The 25,072-nt window shown below is 36.6% G+C and overlaps 1 protein-coding gene across 2 annotated transcripts in view; it reads left to right on the forward strand.

Annotated features, from left to right (window-relative positions):
* Nucleotides 1-25,072, forward strand: part of ric1 (RIC1 homolog, RAB6A GEF complex partner 1) — a 49,583-nt gene that overhangs the window by 22,198 nt on the left and 2,313 nt on the right. The window contains exons 3-25 of one of the 2 annotated variants that reach the window (XM_058758312.1): nucleotides 4,795-4,874; nucleotides 5,566-5,673; nucleotides 6,591-6,733; nucleotides 7,898-8,031; nucleotides 8,268-8,359; nucleotides 9,809-9,897; nucleotides 11,259-11,403; nucleotides 11,550-11,598; nucleotides 13,002-13,154; nucleotides 13,260-13,457; nucleotides 13,544-13,582; nucleotides 14,604-14,714; nucleotides 14,802-14,891; nucleotides 14,983-15,143; nucleotides 16,296-16,434; nucleotides 16,557-16,673; nucleotides 17,759-18,472; nucleotides 21,346-21,504; nucleotides 21,598-21,734; nucleotides 22,544-22,839; nucleotides 23,392-23,592; nucleotides 23,669-23,846; nucleotides 23,980-24,168. In XM_058758312.1, the coding sequence (XP_058614295.1) occupies nucleotides 4,795-4,874; nucleotides 5,566-5,673; nucleotides 6,591-6,733; nucleotides 7,898-8,031; nucleotides 8,268-8,359; nucleotides 9,809-9,897; nucleotides 11,259-11,403; nucleotides 11,550-11,598; nucleotides 13,002-13,154; nucleotides 13,260-13,457; nucleotides 13,544-13,582; nucleotides 14,604-14,714; nucleotides 14,802-14,891; nucleotides 14,983-15,143; nucleotides 16,296-16,434; nucleotides 16,557-16,673; nucleotides 17,759-18,472; nucleotides 21,346-21,504; nucleotides 21,598-21,734; nucleotides 22,544-22,839; nucleotides 23,392-23,592; nucleotides 23,669-23,846; nucleotides 23,980-24,168 (3,722 nt within the window). Of the gene's footprint in view, nucleotides 1-4,794; nucleotides 4,875-5,565; nucleotides 5,674-6,590; nucleotides 6,734-7,894; nucleotides 8,032-8,267; nucleotides 8,360-9,808; nucleotides 9,898-11,258; nucleotides 11,404-11,549; nucleotides 11,599-13,001; nucleotides 13,155-13,259; nucleotides 13,458-13,543; nucleotides 13,583-14,603; nucleotides 14,715-14,801; nucleotides 14,892-14,982; nucleotides 15,144-16,295; nucleotides 16,435-16,556; nucleotides 16,674-17,758; nucleotides 18,473-21,345; nucleotides 21,505-21,597; nucleotides 21,735-22,543; nucleotides 22,840-23,391; nucleotides 23,593-23,668; nucleotides 23,847-23,979; nucleotides 24,169-25,072 lie in introns of both variants that reach the window. The other variant, XM_058758311.1, reaches the window with a different exon arrangement.

The following is a 25,072-nucleotide window of genomic DNA, read 5'->3' on the forward strand; positions in this document are numbered from 1 at the left end:
TCTTGTGAGACTAGAATGATTGCGTGTGTTTGAGATGGTGTAGATCTGCTCAAACCCTTGTGAGCTTGTATTTTTTTATTTTAGTCTTTCTACGCAAATTCCTTGTTTAGTTCAGTGCGTTTCTTGGTTTTTTTGGGGGGGTATGACATTTCTGAAAGAAAACTATGTAAATTATTTATTTATTGAATTATGTATGGCCCATTTATTTTTAAATATGCATAATGTAAATGTTTATATAGTACAAATTGTGTTTTAAGATTGAATTATTATTATTATTATTATTATTATTATTATTATTATTTATTTATTTTTTGGCCCAAATAATTACTATATAAATTGTGGCCCATTTTAAAAATATATTTAATGTAAATATTTATATTTTCCAAATGTATTTTTAAAAATACATTTTACATGCACCCAAAATGTGTTTTATGATTGGAAGTTTTTTTCCCCACTCATGCTCTAATATATTTAGAGATTTGTAACAAAATAAAAATACATTTTAAAATATATTTTCTTAAGCTGTGCTGTTTCTGACTTATATTTAGCACATATTCCACATATATTTAGTGCATTTTGCACTCTTCAGTCTGTATGTCTGTGTTTGGCTGCTGACGGGTGCGTTTAGTTGAGCAGTCTGCAGCCGCTCACAGGTTCAGACCTGGAGGAGTGGAGTCTGGTGCTGATCTCTGTGAGATCTGATGTCACTCACCGTTACGTGACTCGTTAAGAAAGTCAAGTAGACTGAGTCTTGATGAGATCACTCTCATCAGTCTGTTTGATGAAAGCTGTCACTCAGAGATGCATCATCAGAATCCATGACGACTGACTGCATTGATCGTTGATTTGGTGTGTGTGTGTGTGTATGTGACAAATGAGGACATATATTAGTATAATGACAAGGGAATGACAGGTATTACAAGGAGAAGGTGACTTTTCAGGACATTACCTCCCCACTTTTCAAAACGCTTATAAATCACACAGAATGGAGTGTATTGCAAATCTGAAATAGCAGAAAGTTTCCTGTAAGGGGTAGGTTTAGGTGTAGGATTGGTATAGGGCAATACGCCTATGGGATGTCCCCACTTTTCACAAAAACAAACGTGTGTGTGTGAGACCTGATCAGACCCGGTGGTGAGGAAGATCACAGCAGTAATCAGTGATGTGTGACCGAGGATCGATGTTTGGGGAACAAGCAATAATCAATAATCAAACATATTGCACTCATGGAGCATCTAGACCTTACTGTTATTTATATGCTATTATTGTTTTTATTAATATTTTGAAATAGCTTTTATTATTATTATATTTTTCTATTTTTTTTTATTCTAAATAGTTTTAATTTATTATTTTTAGTTTATTTCAGTTTCATTTCAATTAGTAATTTTATTACTTCAGCTTGAACTTATATCTGCTGCCGAGGCAAAATTACTTAGTTAATAATAACACTGTTTGTGAGTTGTATTCAATATAACTCTTTCCAACTAATTTGAAATAATTAGAGTTAGTGACTCAGTTCACTGATTGATTATATTGCAAAGCATTTGTGAGTAATGTTATATTAGTATTGTTTATATACAAGTGCAATTTTTATTAATATTTTGATTAAGCTTTTCATTTTTGAAGTTTTCATTTTAGCTCATATTTTAGTAATTGTATGTGCTTTTGTAATTTTTATTATTTTTTTAGAAATATTTCTAAATGGTTTTAATTCATTTTAATTTAATGTTTTATTTCAATTAATTTTCAACTCATTTCAGTTGGTTGCAAAGGCAACTTTTAAAATTTTTATAGTTTTTCATTAAGGTTCAGATCTACAATTTGTAATTTGTTTTATTTCAACTTTCAGTTAACAAAAATGTTTTTTGTTTAACTGTAACAACACTGCTTGTTACTTTTTTTTTAAATTTCCTTTTGAGTTTTTTTTTTTTTTTCGAAAAGGTTGCGACTCATTTGAAACAATTCATTGAGAAAATGCGTTCTCTAAATGATTCAGTCCATTAAGAACCACTTTAATCGAGCGATTTGTTCAAAACCTAGACAGAGTCTCACATTGTATGTTTGTTTTTGCATTTATACAAATCATTTCTTTCGTTATTTAATGAAGTGAACCATCTAAACGAAGTGATTCACTAAAATCCATCAGACTAGGGCTGGGCAAAAAAAATAGATTTTTCGATTAATCGTGTTTTTTTTTTTTTTTTTTATGACGTCGATTTGATTCTCAAAAGCCGTGAATCGATCTTTTCCGGTATTTATTTCAGCACATTTAAAACAAGATCTGATTAATGTGATTCTTATCATTAGTCTTCTCCACTAGATGTCAGCCTTATTTACCGATGCGCGATGTTAAAACAGAAAGCCTGTCATTCATTCATTCAGTGCTCATCATGGCGGAGATATTGTTGATGAGAACCAAGAACAAAGCCATACGCGTGATTCTTAATGCTCAGGTGAAATGCTATAGTAATACTATAAATCCGTGGAAGCATTTGATATCACGCACAAGGCGCCATGATTTCCGCAATTAATGAATGAATGATTGAATGGCGGATGGTGCGACACACTGTTTTGTTTACTACACGCATACTAAATTGCGAATGACGCTTGCGGTGTTTTCATCATCTCCCGTCTCGCTATATGATGATATTAACATGCTGCTGCTCTGAGAGTCACTTCATTAGCATTTTACGGTTTAATATTTGAGAAAACTACCATCATATCACATGATACACAGCAGCTGCAAATTCCTCACGGCAACCTGTCAAAATAAAAGTTTAGTTTAACGTTAAGAGCAGTCTTAAGACTCAATGCTACTACTACTAATAAATATTAATAAATCTTTATTTTTAAAGGAATGATCCCATTTGTTTTCCTTTATATTTTAACAGTAAACCTCTGTTGTGCAGCACTTTGTTTGCCAAAAATAAAAGGGTTTAATTTTCATTTGATTATGTTTTATGCCTTCATCTGATTACCAGAAAAATTAGGAAGAACATTTTATAAGGCCCTATTATTGTTTAAAAAAGAATAGGTTTAAAATACAGGCCTGTGGTTCTTCATTTTTTTTTATTAATTCACCATTTGTAAACTGATGTTTACTGTTTTTTTTTAGAAATATCAATAGCTTTTTTATTAAAACTATATTCACTGAATGTAATCAAAAAATGGAGAATCGAATCGAGAGTCGGGACATCTGAATCGATACCCAGCCCTAGTCTCGACACAGTGCAGAAGCAGAAACTGAGATTGACTTATCTGCCACATAATGGTGTTTTAAGGAACGCATCACTTCCTCTTCTCCACTTGAAGCGGCGTTCAGGAGGAAGAGAAGAGCGTTGAGCTCAGCACTTTCTTCAGACGCATCGCTGCGTTTGAGGGGAGTTCTGGGAGTTTTGGCTGCGTCTCGCTCCAGCTGTAGAAAACAATCCGTCCCGAGCGCTGAACTCTACAGGAAGTTCATCTGTCTCTCTCTCTCTCTTTCTGTGCTTCCACATTCTTCACTGCGTCTCCTTCCAGTGTTTCCATCATCTGTGCTGCCTGAAGCTCTCGCTTGCAGCCTTTTCCACTTGTTTTGAACCTCTCAGTCTTTCCACGTGTGTCTGAAGTATTTTGAGTCCTCTGAGCAGCGCGTGTCTGCGACATTCAGACCATCAGCACATTTAGAAAAATACGGGAAAAGAGAAAAGGACACCAGCTTTTCTTAAGTTGTCTCTAGAAAACAAGTCTACGTGGTCTTTTCTGCTCACCAAGGCTGCGTTTATTTGATCAAAAATGCAGTAAAATTATGAAACATTTATAATCTAAACTAGCTGATTTCTATGTGAATGTTAAACTGTAATTTATTTCTGTGATGCAGCGCTGAATTTTCAGCATCATTGCTCCAGTCTTCAGTGTCACATGATCTTCAGAAATCATGCTAATATGCTGATTTGCTGCTCAACAAACATTTCTGATTATTATCAATGTTAAAAACAGTTGTGCTGCACAATATACCATGATGCGTTTTATTTTTCAGGATTCACAGATGAATAGAAAGTTCAGCATTTATTTGAAAAATTGTGACATTTATAAATGTCTTTACTGGCACTTTTGATCAGTTTAATGCGTTCTTGATGATCTATATACAGTACATCAGAGCAGCGTCTTGTATTGACTGGGGGATTGTAAATGTTCTTGATTTCCATCTGGATCTGTAGGCGTCGTCTTTGAGATCTGAAAGAACGACAGAAACAGTGTTCTTAATGAGTGTTTCGCAGTTTTCCCCTCCTTTTTTGCATGCGGTCGTCATGGTGACGGCTTTTCCATTCTGTTCGTCTGAAGTGTTTTGAGCGTTCTGTCATTTTTGGCATTTCTCTGAGTACAATTCATGACATTTACCGTGTGGAGCGACAGTCTGATGGAGAGCCGCTTCTGCTTCAGGACTCGGCACTGAAACACATGATAATAACACGCGTGTGCTTTACCCTTCCACCCGGCTCCTGTTTTCAGCTGACTTGTGTGGTTTTGTTGATGAGCCACCTGTTCATGTTTCATCGGTTTAATTTCAGTTGGTGAATTTGTGCCGAATTCTGTCGGGTTTGTTTGGACACACAATCTACAACAAATGTCATAGGATGTGTTTCACCTCTGTTATCTGTTTATTATGCTCTCCTTACAAACTATTCGCTTCATGAGTTTGATTATTTACATTTAGCATTATATTTCCCTGCTGTCTGTCACTTTTCAGGTAATTAGTTATTAGTAAATAAATACAATTAAACTAAAAATAACTCTTTCTCTCTCTCTCTCCAGGCTGCGAACGGTTACGTCCTGCTGTTCGACATCATCGGAGGCTCGGATGAGAAGTACCTGTACGAGCCTGTCTATCCCAAGTGAGTGATTCTTGACCTTTCCTCTTTTAGCTTCAGCAGATCCACACGCCCCAGCATCACTTCCTCTTCCTGTTACTGTTCCTCAGTCGTGCTGTCATTGTTCTTTCTCCTGTTGATGTTCCTCTTGAGAAACACTGATTTGACGTGTGGTGATCAGGAGAAGAACAGTGGCCATCATGTTTTGTTTTGGTTTTAGGCATGGCTGCCGAAACAAAATCATGATGCATCCTAATGTTTGAACGACAGAATCAGACTCTGGAAATGTTTTTTCTTTTCCAGAACAATGAGCTCATGTGATGTTTCTCTAGTAGAACATGCATTTGTCGACTTTCCTGCAAAGACATGCACTCACACTCACTCACACTCATTCTCTCACACACACACACACACACACACACACACGTACTGCTGAGAGCTGCAGTTCCTCAGGTCTCAGCGTTCAGGTCGGTGTTGGTCATGTCAGGACGTGTCTGACACAGTCTGTCTGTGTCTCTGTGTGTCGATGTGCTCTTGTTGTTTGCAGGTTTCCTGTAATCATCCATCAATAAGAGTGAGCAGGGAATGATTCTGAGTGTGTTTATAATGTGTGTAATGAAGCATTATGAGCTCTCAGACTAAACGGATTATGTTGTTCTTCTCTCTCTCTCTCTCTCTCTCTGTGTGTGTGTGTGTGTGTGTGTGTGTGTTATAGGGGCAGCGCTCGTGTTAAGGTGACTCCTGGTTATAAGGAGGAACAGTGTGCTCCTGCTCTGACCCTAGAGATGAAGAAACCCGTCGACCTGGAGGCTCCAATCAGCTGGTACACAAACAAACACACAAACACACACACACACACACACACTCACTCTCTGAATGAGCCAAAGAGCATCTTGAGCTTCATTGGAAGAACATTTGACCGTCTGTACAAAGTGTCACATGATCAGTGACACTCATTAACTTTTTGATTAGTCCCAGAGAAATAGAGCACAAGCTGCTGAATCAATCTGGGGAAAAAATACACGTCTATATATCTGTGTAATATATTATAAACCATCTGTATGCATATGTGTGTGTCCAGTGTTATTTTTTTAATACATACACATTTATACATTTATACATTTTTATACAAGTTAAACTAAAAAAAAGAACATGACAAATTACGCCTTTGGCAACATGCCGAAAATAACATTTTTATTTCAGCATTTTGTGTATATGCTATTAGTATTTATTAATATTTTGAATTAGCATTTATCTTTTTAGATTTTTTTTTTTATTACTTTTTTTTAGAATTTATATTATTTAATATTAATAATATTAAGGGTTTACATTTTATTGATTTATTTTTTTAGTTCAGTTTTAGTTTTTATTGTAGTTTCAGTATTGAATTTCAGTAATTTTAATGCTAATCCTAAACACATTTCAGTTTATTTCCAGTACAACATTTCTAATTTTCATTTAGTTTTTAATATTTAGATTTTATCTTCTTTCAGGAAACAAAATAATTTAGTAGTTTTAGTTTTAGTTCACAATAAGAATCCTGGAGTGAGCAGAGCTGGAATTGAGACGAAGAAGCAGCTCAGATATGAGAGGTTTCATTTGTGTTGCTTTCACCTCATCATTCCTAATTGGTCTTATTTTAGAGTTCACATTAATGCACTGTAATGTGGAATATATATTTTTGTAAATGTGATGTGTGTTGGTGATCTAGTGACTGATTTGTGTGTGTGTGTGTGTCAGTCTGCAGACGCTGCAGGAGGATCTGTTAGTGGCGACAGCAGACGGTTATCTGCACATGCTGCACTGGGACAGTGTGAGTAACGGCCGGAGAGCAGTGAACCTGTGCACCATCCCGTTCTCCCTCGACCTGCAGTCCTCCAGAGGTCAGACACACTTCTCAATCACTCTCCAGACTAGGGGTGGGCGATATCTTATCATTTGCGATATACCTGTAAACTTATACCTGGAGCTGGTTTGGTTTGGGCTGTACAGTGCTACAAAAAATTTATGTTTGTGCGATGAATAAATGTACTACAGTAGCACGTGTGCAATACAGTTTTGCATGTTTATGAGCCCGTTTACAAATATGTGACCCTGGAGCACAAAAGCAGTCATAAGCAGCACAGGTATATTTGTAGCAATAGCCAAAAAAATCATTGTATGGGTCAAAATTATCAAATTTTTTTTTTTAATGCCAAAAATCATTAGGTTATTAAGTAAAGATCATGTTCCATGAAGATATTTTGTAAATTTCCTTGCATAAATATATCAAAACTTTTTGATTAGTAATATGCATTGCTAAGAACTTCATTTGGACAACTTTTAAAGGTGATTTTCTCAATATTTAGATTTTTTTGCACCCTCAGATTCCAGATTTTCAAATAGTTGTATCTCAGCCAAATATTGTCCGATCCTAACAAACCATACATCAATTTCCAAAAATGAACCCTTATGACTGGTTTTGTGGTCCAGGGTCTCACACATCATTTATTGACATGCATTTTCTCCAAATTAACTTCATAACATCAGTCGAGTGTTTGAAATAATAACTTTTTGTGATCAGATGTGGTTTCATATCACAGAATGAGGCAGAAATCCTACTATTTTGTAGTATTATATACAGTGATAAAGGCTATGTCAATTAGCATTGCATTAGAAATATACATTATCCTCATAAAAATACCCAAGATTGCTTGAAGAACACAGATAAACCATATATTGTCGCAGTTGTATATTTATCGTCTTCAGGTTTCATCAGTTATAATTTCTCTAGCTATATTAGGGATTTCCTGGAGCGTCTTCAGTGATGCAGTATGAGTTAAACACTCATTACATTACATGTGTACTCAGTAATACACTCACAACACTGTTCTCATAATACCTCTCTCTAAAGAAACAACAGGATTTTTTTTTGTCTCTTAGTGGATGCATAAGATTCCCTGATATATTTTTAAGCCCATATCGCCCATCCCTACTCCAGACGCTCCTGACTGATTAACACACGTGTGTTTGACTTGCGTGACGTGTCTGTGTGTTTGCGTTAGGAGGGCCGTGTTTAGATCTGGACGGTGTTCACATTCGGGATATGGAGTACTGCGCTACGCTGGACGGATTTGCAGTCGTGTTTGATGACGGGCGAATCGGATTCATCACGCCAACCGCAAACAGACTCGCCACAGATGTAAGAGAGAGTTTATTATTAAATAATTATTATTATTCTGGTAGCTGCTGCTGTATATGTCAGGCAACTTGAACTATTCAGCAAGATGCTGTAGCTGATCTGACCGCAGAAGAAGAGTTCACGCTCATGTCTGCCGTAGCGCCTCTTGTGGCAGCGCTGAGAACGCGACACGTGGGTAGTTTGTGTAATGTTTGTGTTGATGTGGTAATATTGCGTTTGTGTGTGTTTCTGTGCAGCAGCTGCAGGGTGTTTGGGCCGCAGATGTCTCTGATGGCACGTGTGTCGCCGTCAACAACAAATACAGACTCATGGCATTCGGATGCGCAAGGTGTGTGTGTGTATCAGGTGTGATGTGTGTCGTTTGTGTGTAGTTTGTGAAGTGCAGTTATCATTTCAAAGTGTTGTGTTTATGTCAGTCGTGTGTATCTTTGTATATTTCTGTGGCTGTTGTTTGCTTTTTGAGGATTTTACAGCGTTTTATTTAGGAAATCTGGAAATATCAGGATTTTAAAGGGTTAGTTCACCCAAAAATGAAAATTAGCCCATGTTTCACTCACTGTCAAAGCATCCTAGGTGTATATGACTTTCTTCTTTCAGAAGAATCCAATCGGAGTTATATAAAACATTTTTCTTGCTCTTTCAAGCTTTATAATGGGCGTAGGTGGGTGTTTTTGTTCAGCAGTCCAAAAGTAGTTAAAGCAAGTACGAGCATCCATAATAAATCATGCCTCACACGGCTCCGGGGGGTGAATAAAGGCCTCATTGCACCCATGACAGTCAGCAGAAGTAAGAAAAAAGTATTTATAAAATTTTAAATATGGATATTTTTCTTACAAAAACGCATGGATTCGCTACAGGAGTCCTTTATTCTCCCCCGGAGCCGCGTGAGGCGCGATTTATTATGCATGCTCGCTTTATTTTACTACTGTTGAACAAAAACACCCGCCTACTCCCATTCTAATGCTTAGAAGAGCAAGGAATTTATATTATGTTTTTAATATAACTCCAATTGGATTCTTCTCAAAGAAGAAAGTTATACACCTAGGATGCTTTGAGGGTGAGTAAAACATGGGCTAATTTTCATTTATGGGTGAACTAACCCTTTAAAGCTGTGAAAAGTCATGAAAAGTAATGCAACATTCAAAATGATTGGAAATACACTAGCATTCAAATTTGGATAATTGAGATTTTTTTAAATGTTTTTGAAGGAAGTCTCTTCTGGTCTACAAAGCTTTGTGTGTTTGATCAAAAAAACGTAAAAAATGTGAAATATTATTACAATTTACAACAGCTGTTTTCTATGTGAATATCTGTTCAAATTTAATTTACTTCTGTGATCAAAGCTGTATTTTCAGCATCATTACTCCAGTCTTCAGTGTCACATGATCTTCAGAAATCATTCTAATATGCTGATTTACTGCTCAACAAACATTTCTGATTATGATCAATGTTGAAAACAGTTGTGCTGCCCAATATTTTTGTGGAAACCACGATACATTTTATTTTTCAGGATTCACAGATGATTAGAAAGTTAAAAAAAAACAGCATTTATTTGAAATCAAAATGTTTTGGAATATTATAAATGTCTGTACTGTCACTTTTGATCAATTTAATGCGTCCTTGATGAATAAAGGTAGTACTTTCTTTACCAAAAAAAAAAATGAACCCCAAACTTTTGAACAGTAGTATTTTTGTGTAGTTATTCTCAAACTTTTTATCCAGTCCAAAGTGTGTGAACCCTGTTTATTGTGTGTGTGTGTGTGTGTGTGTGTTGCAGCGGGTCAGTGTTGGTGTACATGATTGACAGCTCTACAGGATCGATGCAGCTCTCTCATAAACTGGAGTTAACCCCGAAACACTACCCAGGTGAGAGACACACTCAGCACTCATGATGTTTACACTTTAAACAGCAGTCAAGCCACAGGAAGTGGCATCAGTCCAACCCACAATCCACAGAAGCCACGCAGCCTTTGGCGCACACAGGATGATCCTTTTATTTGCTGTTAGTATGTTTGACCTCAGATCCACAATCCTCTCTGATTGAGTGTTGTGTTCTGGTCCTCTGATGCCCCCTGATGGTTTCTGTTGGAACATGAACATCTGACACATCTGATGAGTCAAATCAGTGACTAGCTGCTTTTAGCTTTTAACCTGATGAACTGATATAAAACACCGTAACAAAGCAGCCAATTAGATTCCAGCTAGTGCTGTTATATAGATAACAAATGTCTTATTTTTCTCTGTATCATCTATTAGACAGTTTGAATGGTCCTTAGATATGATGTCTAAGGTTGAAACACTTTTCCTGCCTTTTTTTTAGGATTTTTAACTAAATTCCAGATTATTTTAAGTCTTTCAGAAGTTCTTGATTTTTTTTATTAAATGTTGTCTGATTTAGTTTTAGCTTTTGTTTAATAGTGGTGATTCATTTATTTATTTTTTAATTTTGAAAGGTTTTATTTTTCTTTTCATATTTTACTAGCCATGAAAATATCCAATATGAATATTCAGTGCAGTGTTATTTTAGTATTATTTATTATAGTGTTATAGTATTTATTAATATTTTGGATTTGCATTTTTTTGTAATGTATTGTAATATGCTTCAATATTTTTAAGAAATTTTTATAAATTTTTGTTTCATTTGTTTCAATTTTATCTTCAGTTTTAGTTTTATTTATTTTCAATTTAATTTACACACAACAACATTTTTGTTTCATTTATTTTTCTTTAAATTTTATTTTTGCTTTTAGTTAAGTTTTAGGTCAACAACAAAGCTACATTTTAAAGGGTTAGTTCACCTAAAACTGAAAATTCTGTCATTAATTACTCCGCCTCATATTGTTCCAAACTCGTGAGACTTTCGTTCATCTTCAGAACACAAATTAAGATATCGTTGATGAAATCCGAGAGCTCTCTGACCCTGCATAGACAGCAAGGATCCTTACACGATCAAGGCTCCGAAACGTATCAAGGACATTGTTAAATTAATAATTTTGTATTACATTTTATATATATGTGTGTTTGTGTGTATAATATTGGAGCAGTTTTTTTATTCTTTGAATGTATTTTTGTTGTTGGGTTCAATTAGCATTTGAACAGTCATTTGTATATTTTGTCTGTGTTCATTGGTAATAAAGATATTGGGGAAAAGCAACACAAAGAAAGCAGAATCCCAGAATATTTCCCATGATTCAGTCTCTGTGTTGTTCTCTCTGCTCTCGTGGCAGATATCTGGAATAAGACAGGTGCTGTGAAGATGATCCGATGGTCTCCGGACTGCAGTGTTGCGATGGTGACGTGGGACTGTGGCGGTCTGTCTCTGTGGAGTGTGTTTGGAGCTCATCTCATCTGCACGCTCGGGGAAGACTTCGCGTGAGTTGCACAAACACACTCGCGCCACTGCTTTACTGCCTCAGCAATACCATTAAATAGAAAGTTCACTCCAGCAGCGGCAGCACTAATGATGAGTTTTCAATGTTGACGTTTCTGCTTGGTTTTTCTTTGTTTTCCTGATGCAGCTATCGCTCGGATGGCACTAAGAAAGAGCCTCTGAAGATCAGCTCTATGGTGAGTGTGCAAACATGGTCTTTTATTCACAATCTCATGTGACACGATCTAGGAAAACCTGTCGGATGTCGGAAATTCAAAAAATAGGTTGAATGTCAATTTTTTTTTTTTTCAATCTCCATGCAAAATTCACTTGTTTAGTGCAGAAAAATAACAGTTTATACACGAGCTGCAGAGGTGCTTTCCCTTAACACTACAAAGACAGTTCACCAGCACCATTTTCATATTAACGCTATGCATTACTTTCATTTAGTTCAAAACAGTTCTGAACTGTGTATGGTTATGTATTATAAATCCAGAGCTGTAGAACAGGAGAAGAATTGGAGATGCATGCTGTAATCTGTGATGTTTTATGAACCGATATATACTTAATGTTCAAATGTTTGCAAGTGTTGTGTATTCCTTGGGGTTATTTTGTATCTTTTACAACATGTACAGTGACTAAAATAAGTCTTTTACCACAGTAAAGTGACTTTTACTTGTGATACTTGACTGTTGTGCTTTTATTTTCATTGCTTCTCTTTAAACCAGTTTTTCTCAAAACTCTGTTCCTGAAAATCATGGTGATCAGCCAACTTCAGATAACCATAACTTTTGTTACGTTCAAGCTATGGACGAAATAAACCATTTTGGAAATGGCTTGAACCCTGCTTTTATATGGTTTTATCCTATAATAGGTCAAATTTCACCATGTGGTGGGTTTTCCTAGAATGCATCACATATAGAAGATTCAAAATCAGCACTTTTTTCTTGATTCTGCATGTTTTTTGTACTGTATCAATCTTATTTTAGGATCATTTATATATTTTAGTTTTTGTTAATATTTTGAATTGGATTTTATAATTGTCTTAGTTAATGCCATCTATATAGTTTTTATTAAGTTTTAGTGTATTTAGTTATTGTTATTTTAGTATTCAACTTAAACTAAATAAAAATGATAAATGTTGCCTTGGAACTTGGAAATATTTAATAATCAGTAAATGCTTATTTTGTTTCAAGTAATGAATGGATTTTTTCTTTAAGGTTTTAGTTAATGATAATAACATGGTAGTGGTCAACCAATATGTTGACAAGGCCAATATATCATCGTATTTTTTTTAATTATCAGCATTTAAATTTAAGTTCTTAGCAATGCATATTACCCTAACCCTAACCCAAGTTTTGATATATTTACGGTAGGAAATTTACAAAATATCTTCATGGAACATGATCTTTACTTAATATCCTAATGATTTTTGGCACAAAAAAAAAGGATAATTTTGACCCATACAATGTATTGTTGGCTATTGCTACAAATATACCTGTGCTGCTTATGACTGCTTTTGTGCTGCAGGGTCACATATACCATGTAAGTCAGTTTTGAGAACCGTGTCTGTTAATGCCTGTGTGTGATTGTGTTTCAGAGCTGGGGTGTGGAGGGATATCATCTGTGGGTGATCAGCTGCACAGATGCGACTCCTGTTCCCAACGGAGCGGAAGGAGACGAGAAACTCCAGCAGGCCGGCATTCTGCAGTTTCAGTTCATTAAGAGCGCACTGACCGTCAACCCGTGCACAGTGAGAGAAACGCCCACATGAGTGTTTTTGCTGTTTACGCACATGCAACATGATCAGATGTGTGTCAGATATCAGTGAGTGAGAAGGTTTTGTCTGTGTGATCAGAGTAATCAGGAGCAGGTGTTGCTCCACGGAGAGGATCGTCTGTATCTGACCTGTGGAGACCCGACTCAGGCTCACGGTGTGTCGGATAAGAGCCCGTCTCGGGACAGCGGCAGTCCGGTGTGCCAGCCGTCAACGTCCACCCCTCTCTCTCAGGGTCTCAGCACTTTACTGGGCCACAAGCACTGGCAGGTGGTTCAGGTACATGATCGCACGCATTGAGCTCATTCACTGTAGAAAATCAGACTCGCTGTAGAGTCTGACATGTGTTTCTCCTCTCTCTGCAGATTCACAGCACATATCTAGAGACAAACTGGCCCATCAGGGTAAGAACCAACTCTTAAAGGATTAGTTCAGTTTAGCTAACATTAGCTGAAAATGTGCTCACCCTCAGGTCATACAAGATTAGGATGAGTTTGTTTCTTCATCAGGTTTGTAGAAATGTGTCACTGCATCAGTGTCTCAGCAATGGATGCTCTGCAGTGAATGGGTGCCATCAGAAAGAGAGTCCAAACAGCTTATTAAAAACATCACAATAATCCACACACTCCAGTCCATCAGTTAACATCTTCAGAAGACAAAAGCTAAAACAAATCCATCATTATCTAAAATACGAGTCCATAATCCATAATAACGCTTCCTCCAGTGAAAAAGTGGTCTGGTCTGAATCAGGAGAGAAATCTGCAGATCAAGCACTGTTTACAAGCCAAAACGGCTCTAAACAAATATGTGGCTGGATTTTGATGTGCGAGACGACAGGAGATGCACTTTTACACTGGAGGAAGCGTTATTATAGACTCGGATTTGAGTTAAAAATGTCTTAATTATGGATTTGTTTCAGCTTTTCCCTTCACAAGACATTACTTTTTGCACTAGAGTCATGCTGATTACTCGTGGATTATTGAGATGTTTTTATCAGCTGTTTGGACTCTCATTATGACCTCACCCATTCACTGCCATCCAAGATGTAGATGAGTTTGTCAATATTTAGCAAATTTTTGTGTGAACAATTTCTTTAAGTCTGTGTATGTTAGTACAGCTTTCTTGTCTTGCAGTTTAGTTTCTGGTAACTATTTCTCCATCCTCTCTGACTCTCAAACACAAACACACTGATGCTGCTGTACCTTTAAAACTTGTACATGTAAATGACCTCTTTTTTGATTTGTTAACCTCTGTATACTTGTGTAGTTCACTTTGTCAATCAGCAGTGCTGGTGATGTTGCTGTACAATGAATATGTGATTATGTAAATGTGGGCGGGCATATGTTAATGAGCATTTCAATAAATGTCAACTAAAAACTCAGTTTCTAATGAGATGAGTCATTTAATCTTTGTGCGTGTGTGTAGTTCGCAGCTATAGACTGGTCTGGTCAGTGTGTGGCCGTAGCTGGCCGACGTGGATTTGCACATTACTCCTTATATACCAGAAAATGGAAACTGTTTGGTAACGTCACACAGGTAAACGCGCCTGCATCACCGTCTTTTCATTTGAAAGAAAAATAACTTGTGTGATGGAAACTTTCTAACATTAAGTGTGTGTTTCAGGAGCAGAATATGATGGTGACAGGAGGTCTCGCGTGGTGGGACGACTTTGTTGTTGTTGCCTGTTACAATTTCATTGACCGGCAGGAAGAGGCAAGAACGATTAAATAAACATTCCTCTGATTTATCAGTGTTGATTGAACCGTTCATTGATTAATTGACTCCTGTTTTTCTTGGTTTGCAGCTGAGGTTATACGTGCGCACATCTAACCTGGATAACGCGTTTGCCAGCGTCACTAAACTTCACGCCGACACGCTGCTGCTGAACGTGTTTCGTAACGTGGTGATTCTGTTCCGGGCCGACTGCTCCATCTGCCTGTACAGCATCGAGAGACGACATGACAGGTGACACACATTCATACATGCACATACATGGAGCAACAATAATTAAATAGCTTAAAAAGCTTTCCTGTAGCTCAAATAGTAGAGCATGGCGCTAGCAACGCCAAGATCATGGGTTCGATTCCCAGGGAAAGCAAGAGCTGATAAAAAATGAAAAAACAGTAACTTGAATGCAATGTAAGTCGCTTTGGATAAAAGCGTCTGCCAAATGCATTAAAAATAAAAAAAAAAAATAAATAGATAATCAGAAATTAATTGTACTTTAATTTATGTTGTAGTAATTTATGAAAACACTACACATATTATTAAACCGTGTCAAAACATTCACTTTCACAAAACTTGTGCTACATTTAAATTATTAAATTAAGAAATTAATTTTATATATTTATATAAGAGACTAACTTCTGACCTTGTTGCATGTGTAAAAAGCAAAAACTCTAATATATTTTTTTCCCTTTTTTTTTCTTTTATTACTTGGATATTTGCAGATTATATACTTGTCAGATTGTTAGTGGTTTTGCTTTTTACACGCATGCAACAAGATTTACACACACAATTCAGCATTCCCAAATTTGACTTCATGTGTATGTATATTTATTTATTTTTATTTTTGATTTTGTTTGTTTCATTTTTAATAATAAACATTTCCAAAGTCACTCTGTGTATGTTTTTTATTTACAATTTTATTTATTGTTTTTATATTTGTTTAATATATTTATTTTCTTTAGTAATAAAAATGACCTAAAGACTCTGTATGTATATGTAGGTGTATTATTTGATTTTGATTTATTGATATTTTTTTTATCTTATTGGGGGTTTGTTTATTTTATTTTTATTTTTGTATTTATATAGCAATAATTAGCATTTCATAATGTGTATTTTCTTTTTTGAATGAGCTAATGCATCAATCATGATTTTCTAAACCCTGATTTTCCTAAACAGCTTTTTTTTTCTTTTTTTTTTCCTTTTTTTTGTGATGGAGAGTATCTGATTTGAATAATTTGATTTAATTCTATTACTTCAAGTTTGGTGCTTCATAGATACGACTCAGACTGTTTCATGTTCCTCATATAGGATGAGCGGTTTGGAAGATGTGCGGATGTCTCTTGTATTTATCTTGAACATTTCTTGATTGTTATCGGTCTCTGTCATCAGTCCGAACCCGTCGGCCAGTGTGGAGCTGCTGCAGGAGGTCTCCATGTCCCGGTATATTCCTCACCCCGGTCTGGTGGTGTCTGTGACCCTCACGTCAGTCCGGACAGAGACCGGCATCACGCTCAAAGCCCCGCAGCAGGTACTCACACACTCCCACACACAGTCACACAGTACATAAACACACATGCATACATACAGTACATAAACACACACACATATGTATCTATACTCATGAGGCGTCTGTGTGTGTTTTTGTGTCAGGCCTGTTCGGCTGAGAGTATCCTGTTGAATTTGGCCGGTCAGCTGATCATGCTGCAGAGAGACCGATCCGGCCCACAGGTACGAGAGAAGGACACGCCGGCCAATCAAGCGAAGCTGGTGAGTTTAATGCCCCGCCCCTCATCCTGATCCTATAGAGTGCAATAGTTGGGTTACAGAAATAAAAATCCCGTTCATTTTCTCCATAGAGGGACCACTCATAAACCATTAAAGACAGACCTACTGTGAGCTACAAGGCTGTTAATCATCCATCAACCTGCATTATTTCAACTTCTTTTAAAATAATCACATTTAACAGCAGAATTCCTGGTGGATAAACTACATTACTCGGAATTCTGCAGGGAAAACCCCACTCTCTGTGTTCTCAAACTCGCTTTAAATATTTACTTTATTTGTTATATATTTTTTATTATTTTATATAATTTATATACATTTTTACAAAAATTGGTCTGCACTCTAAAATCTTTTAAGACACTGACTCGTCATCTCCGCAGTAGTGATGCGCCTGTACGCATGTTTCATACAAATGACATAATCTGAGAATATTTGTCTTCCATTTGAATTGATTTATTTGAAAGTAGACATTTCACACTCTCTATATTTTTATGTCTGTAAGGCAATCATACACAGAGTTTCAGAGTTTCGCGCTCAAGTTCACAGAGACCAAGACGGCAGAAAGTGCATCCTGATTGCTTTCATTATTTTAACAAAAGTGCAATGTTTTGTTGTTATTGTGGGTGCACACAAATAAATGTAGAGCCTTTACAGATTTGAAATATGTATTATTCTTATCTGTCTGAGCAAAAATGAGTATTTTAAGAGCAAGTGAGTGCACCAGCACCTCCATCTGTCCTGCAGTGAGCGCTATTAAGCTTTCACGCTCCTCGCAAACACTTCAATAGCAATAGATGATAAGCCATATTTGAGGTCAATGAATGATAGGCGAGCGTTTGGAAGTCCTGCACGATGTACTGTATTAGCCTACCACATAGATCAGCTGTTAACGATCTGCATGACTTTGCCAATGTGGATTTATACTTTTTTCTTTCTGCGACTAATAAAATTTTGGTCAACCAAGCCTCTTCTGGTTGACTAACGGTTAGTTGACTTTTAGAGGGCAGCCCTATTAATGACGCCCTATTATTTTTGGGTGAGCTAACAGTTTACCTGTCCTCTTCCGGCAGCTTCCGTTCTGTCCGCCGGTGGTTCTGGCTCAGTGCGTAGAGAACGTCTGGACCACTTGCCGCAGCAACCGCAAGAAACGCCACCTGATGGAGGCTCTATGGCTCTCATGCGGTGAGGCGGGGATGAAGGTGTGGCTTCCTCTCTTCCCGAGAGACCACCGCAAGCCGCACTCATTCCTGTCGCGCCGGATCATGCTGCCCTTCCACATCAACATCTACCCGCTCACCGTGCTCTTCGAGGACGCTCTGATCCTGGGCGCCTCCAACGAGACAGTGCTGTTCGACGGGCCCGGCTCGTCCTCGCTGGAGGCGCTCTTCCCCTTTTGCACGGTGGAGCGGACATCTCAGATCTACCTCCACCACATCCTGAGACAGCTGCTGGTGCGCAATCTGGGAGAGCAGGCGCTGATGTTGGCACAGTCCTGTGCCACGCTGCCTTACTTCCCTCACGTTCTGGAGCTGATGGTGCATGTGGTGCTGGAGGAGGAGGCCACGTCCAGAGAGCCCATCCCCGACCCGCTGCTGCCCACCGTCGCCAAGTTCGTGACCGAGTTCCCGCTCTTCCTGCAGACCATTGTGCACTGCGCGCGCAAGACCGAATACGCGCTGTGGAACTACCTGTTCGCCGCTGTGGGGAACCCCAAAGACCTGTTCGAGGAGTGCCTGATGGCGCAGGATCTGGACACAGCCGCATCCTACCTGATCATCCTGCAGGTCAGGCGGAAACTTCAAGAGATGCACAACATTCATAACATATACTTAAAAATATTGGGTTTGAAATAAGTCACTTAAAATCACTCTTAATTGTAGCTGCTCACCATTTATATGTGACCCCGGAGCACAAAAGCAGTCATAAGCAGCACAGGTATATTTGTAGCAATAGCCAACAATACATTATAGGAGTCAAAATCATCCATTTTTCTTTTATGCCAAAAATCATTAGGATATTAAGTAAAGATCATGTTCCATGAAGATATTTTGTAAATTTCCTACTGTAAATATATCGAAACTTAATTTTTGATTAGTAATATGCATTGCTAAGAACTTTATTTGGACAATTTTAAAGGCGATTTTCTCTATATTTTTTTTTTTTTTTTTGCACCCTCAGATTCCAGATTTTCAAGTAGTCATATCTCAGCCAAATATTGTCCTATCATAACAAATCATGCATCAATGGAAAGATTATTTATTCAGCTTTCAGACGATGTATAAATCTTAATTTCGAAAAATTGACACTTAAGACTGGTTTTGTAGTCACACATTCGTATCTTTTCTGTCTTCGGTAGTTCAACCCACTTGAAGCGTTTCTGTGGTGTGATACGTGAATTCAATTCAAATGTTCAACTTTTTACAAACTTATATGAATATGAGCTCAAAAAAGCACTTTAAAAAGCTTGGTTTAAGCTTAAATTATGTAAAAGTAGCTTTGGGATGTCTGATTCTTTTTTTAGTTCAATTGATTCAATTGAATCGATTCAGAAAATGAAGATTCTTTAAAGGGGTCATATGATGCGATTTCATGTTTTACAGGTTTACATGTTTAAAGTGTTACAAGCTGTTTGTGCACACATAAGATCTGTAAAGTTTCAAAGATTAAAGTCTCAAACCCAAAGAGATATCCTTTTAAAAGTGAAGACTGCCACGCCTTCCTAAAACAGCTCATTCAAACACGCCCCCACATGTCTACATCACGGTGTGGGAAGATTTTCAAAACACCGCCCAAACGTACACGCAATGAAAGAAGGCGTAACTTTTAATCTCGCTGTAGTATTGTTGCTGCCGCTGTTGCCATGTCCTGGAGATGCTATGTTTCGTTGTGAAAGCGAAACTACTTTGTTTGACCTTCCAAACTAGTACACAACTAGAAATCAGTGGTTAAGTTATATTTACAACACTGTTCCAGAACAGTACAACGCAAATATTTGAGTGTGTGCAGCGCATTTTACAGAGGACTATTTCCTTATCCTGGGAGAGAGTAGCCTGCAGTGTGAACACTATGAATGGCTGTGAACACTATAAAGTGGGGCAATTCCAACGTCGCAAGGACAGTCTTGCTCTTCTGATTCACAGCCTGTAAGTACGTTTCGATTATTTATTTAAAGAATTTGCTACTGACGATTCAAACGTGAGTTTTGAGCAGTGTAGAGTAATGCTTTTTGTTTATTTCTCCGATCACAAATGCAGACATGTTATGTTTACACGGCGTGATGCAACACGTAAAAAGACAGTACAAGTCATTATAATCCGTAATTATGTCCTCCCTGAATGCAACAAATGCCTCGTTTGTAATGGGTTTTATTGTTTTAGTCTCATCGCGCACACAGCATCACCACATGGTAAGGGTCGTAACATTTCCGTCACACGCTTGAGATATTAGGCCAATCACAACGCACTGGATAGAGCCAATCAGAGCACACCTCGCTTCTCAGAACGATGAGCTTTGTAAAAATCTGTGCATTTCAGAAAGGCGGGGCATAGAGGAGCAACAATAATGTACAGCATGTGGAAAATAATTTGTTTTTTGAACCTCGAACAGCGTAAACACATTGCATTGCACCAAATACACAAAATAATGTTCTTTTTAGCAACATCATATGACCCCTTTAATTCTGGTCCATGAACTGCATCGTTACATTACTAGTAGGGATGTACGATTAATCAAAAATAAAACACGAGTCACGATATGGCTTAGTATAATTGTCAAATCACAAAGGCTGTAATATGTTAAATATTTTTTTTTTTTTTTTTAAGTTTTACATTTTTAAAATTCATTTTAAAATTCCTAGAAGTGTGTATGAATTTTTTTAAAAGGATGAATTCTCACAAATTAATATGCATTTTTATGAATTATTGTGAACTTTAAAACTTAAATTACATGATTTCTGACTTGTAAAAATAGTGAATATTTCTGCAAATCAAAATTAAGTGCAATCAAAAATAAATGTTTAATGTTACCTTTTAATCTTAAATTTTGAACTCTAGGCTCCTGGTGGGGAAAAATACTGAATCTGTAAAGAACTTAATTTGTAAACAACATTTATTGTTTTTACATTTGAGCCATATGTTGAATAAAAGGTGACCTTTAAATCTACCTTGGATGCAATTCTTAAATCAAGCAATGTAACTTTTTATTTAACGTTATTATTTAATTTAATAATATAATTAATCATTTAATTACCTATTTTTAATCAATTATTTATGTTAAGGAGAATGTGAAGTAGCTTCATTATCTGTAATGCAGCTTGTTTTACCAGTTAAAAATTCAATTTTAAGATGGTCTAGTCAACACAAAATATAGATATTTTCAAATTGAGTATAATTATCAATATTAGTCAGTTAAAATTTAATCAAGATGTATAACAATATATTATTATTATTATTATTATATATTATTACATTTATTTATTATTAAAAATGTTTTATGATGAATTTGCATTTCCAAATATCTTTTTCTTGTCTGAATTAATGTAACAATCGTGATTCTAAACCCTGGTTTTCCTAAACAGCTTTTTCATAATGATGGAAGATCATTAATCATTTTGTTTATTTCTTTTTTTTATTATTGCATTTGCATGTTTTTCTCTCAGAATATGGAGGTTCCAGCAGTCAGCCGTCAACACGCCACTCTGCTCTTCAACACGGCTCTGGAACAGGGCAAATGGGATCTGTGTCGTCACATGATCCGCTTCCTGAAGGCCATTGGTTCAGGGGAGAGCGAGACTCCGCCCAGCACACCCACCCCTCAGGTGAGATGATGATGGTGTGTGAGGCTGAGATGCTGCGTGCTGAAGCTCCTGTGCTGATCTGTGTGTGTGTGTGTGTGTGTGTGTGTGTTGCAGGAGCAGAGCTCCACGGGCGGCTTCGAGTTCTTCAGGAACCGCAGCATCAGTCTGTCTCAGTCGGCTGACAGCATCGCTGGAGGAAAGTTCAACCTGCAGAAGACCCTGAGCGTGCCGTCTGGACCGTCCTCCAAAGGGTAACACAACATACGTGATTTAAATCTGTCTCAGACAGTAACACACTCGCTCTCTCTGATTCATTTGAGTGAATCAGTTTGTTTGGACAGTTCATTCAATTGAACCTGTTCCTTTATTCTCGTCAAAATATGTAGTTAAATGCTGCTGGTCAACACTGTTTTAGCTCTGATATAGAAATGAGAGGACCTTGACTGTATTTTACCTACTTTGCAATCAATCATACAGCCATATTAGTAATGTAAATAAAACTGGAATCGAAACAAAGGATTTAATAAAATAAACCATTTTCCCAAACTTGCAATAAGAAGCACTTCTAAACCAGCTGTTGTCAACAAAAGGGAAGCTTTTTTGAAAATAAAAAAATTAAGACAGCCATAAATATTAGTATTGTTGTTTTACAGTTGTGCTGTAAAATAAAATAAAATAAAAATGTATTATTATTATTATTATTATTATTATATTTTCCTGAAATACTACTAATTTATTTTCCATTAAAAAAATTATAATAAACATTATAATATATTCTAGTGATTTTTGTTTTAAATAAATAGTAGTATATCATATTTGGTTTAATTTTAAAGATAATAATATTAATTATTATTATTAGAATTAGAGTTAGAATTACTATTATTGTTGTTGCTTTTTTATTTTTTGCTTTTTTCCCCATTGCAATCACAATTAGATTTTCTCTAAATCACGCAGCCCTAATTACTAGTACCTTGTACTTTGAAGTAACTTGACCAACGCTGTGAGACACAACATGGTTCAGTTTAAATGATGATGATGATGATGGTGTGTGTGTCATCAGTGGAGAGCGCTGGTGTAAGGACAGTGACTCTGCGGAGAATCTCTACATTGATATGATGCTGTGGCGTCACGCGCGACACCTGCTGGAACAGATCAGACTGCGTGATCTGGGCTGTTTCTCCGCTCAGCTGGGCTTCGAGCTGATTGGCTGGCTGTGTCGGGAGCGCATGCGGGTTGCACGGATCGACGACTTCGTTACTGCCCTCAAATGCCTGCACAAGGACTTCCTGTGGCCATTTCCTGTAATCCCAGCATGCTCCATTAGCTCGCCGCTGAAGAACGGACGCTGCCGCCCAGGTGTGTGAAAATCACAGAATATATATTTACACACACACACATAATTTTTTTTTTCTCTCTCTCTCTCTCTAAATTTTATATCTAAATATAAATAAAAAGTTAAAAATAAAAATGTATGTTTTATTTTTTTTAAATAAAATACATCATTTTATTTTTTAGATTTTTACATATATTTAAATAGAATTATTTTTAATAAATAAAAATAAATTTTTATTTTCTAAATGTTACATATAAATAAAACAAAAATCTAACTCAATATATTTTCTATATATATATATATATATATATATATATATATATATATATATATATATATATATATATATATATATATATATATATATAATATATATATATTAATATAAATTAATATAATATAATATAATATAAATAAATATAAATGATTCTTTTTATTTTAAGTGTTTTTTTTTTTTGTTTTTTTTAACTAAAGTTTACCTGTATATTTTCACAGGCTGTGTTTGTAACTGCTGCAGACTATATGTAAATGAGTTATGACGACTGATCAATCACATGATCTCTCTCTCTCATTAGTGTTGAGTTCTCGTTTGCTAAAGTCTCAGTCTGCGGACAGTTTGCTGAACAGTGACATGGACACCACGCCCCCTCAGGTCACCACAGCCAATCACAGCTGGCTGGACAGTTTGGGGGCGGTCTCAAAGGAACTGGACTCCGCCTCCTCTCACGGAGGGCCGCAGACGCAGGAGGCGTTTCTCTCTCCTCTCATCAACAAAGGTTTGCGTAAAACCAGTCTGTGTGTCTGTATCTCTCTCTTTCTGTCTGTCTCATGATATTTTTCTCTGTTTATCAGGAGAGGAGTGCAGCATCGGTTCAGCCACGGACCTGACTGAGACCAGCTCAATGGTGGATGGTGATTGGACGATGGTCGACGAGAATTTCTCCTCCCTCAGTCTCAGCCAATCAGAGCTGGAGCACATCTCCATGGAGCTGGCCAATAAAGGGCCACATAAGAGTCAGGTGCAGCTGCGGTGAGTCACTCCAGTCTGATGAATGTAATGCAAGCGACCACAGACGACTTCTTCTCCACTCATTATTTGGCAGGAGTTGAGTGTTTTGCGCAGCAGTCTGATAACGAGATGCTGACGTGAGTGTGATTGACAGGTATCTGCTGCACGTCTTCATGGAGGCCGGCTGTCTGGAGTGGTGCGTCATCGTTGGTCTGATCTTACGAGACGCCGGCGTCATTAAGCAGGTTGTGGGGTTTTTGGACAGTCCAGAAGTGCCACCAGAAACGGTCCAGAGCATCCGGGCCGGTCTGAAAGCTGTCGACCTGTGGGCCTCGTCTGATTGGTCAGTATCAGTGGACAGGGTTTGAATGGCAGATTTAATGTATTAAATGTCTTAAAATATAAATTTAATGAGAAAATCATTTTTTTTTTTTATTAATTTTTTCCTCCAAATTTTGAAAGTTTGGAGTCTGTAAGAGTTTTGAGTGGTTCTGAAAGAAGTCTCTTCTTACCAAGGCTGCATTTATTTGATCAAAAATGCAGTATAAGTTGTGAAATATTATTGGAATTTAAAACGGCTGTTTTCTGTGTGAATATAATGTAAACTGTAATTTATTTCTGTGACGCAGTGCTGAATTTTCAGTATCATTACTCCAGTCTTCAGTGTCACATGATCTTCAGAAATCATTCTAATATCCTGTTTTGCTGCTCAAGAAACATTTCTGATTATTATCAATGTTAAAAACAGTTGTGCTGCACAATATTTTTGTGGAAACTGTGATGCATTTTATTTTTCAGGATTCACAAATGAATAGAAAGTTCAAAAGAACAGCATTTATTTGAAATAGAACATCTAAACAATAAAATAATAACTAAACAAAATATAACAAATAAATTATAATTAATATATGACCCCATGATTTTCAATATGTATTTTTATATATATAGTGAAAACTATATTAAACCATAAAAATATTAATAACTATATATAAATGTATATTCCTAAATGTGAGGTCAGATGTGTGTGTGTGTATGTATGTATATATGTATATATGTGTATATATATATATATATATATATATAATTATTATTTATTTTTTTTCATATCAGTATATAATATATAAATATATATTCAAAAGTGTGGGGGTCAGATATTATTTATTTATTTTCTTATTTTTGTTTTTTTTTCACACTAATGTCCATATGTGGTGTCAGTCATTGTTTCTTACAACAAAAACAAAAGTCTT

Source organism: Onychostoma macrolepis, chromosome 21, assembly GCF_012432095.1.
Source record: "Onychostoma macrolepis isolate SWU-2019 chromosome 21, ASM1243209v1, whole genome shotgun sequence".
NCBI lineage: Eukaryota > Metazoa > Chordata > Actinopteri > Cypriniformes > Cyprinidae > Onychostoma > Onychostoma macrolepis.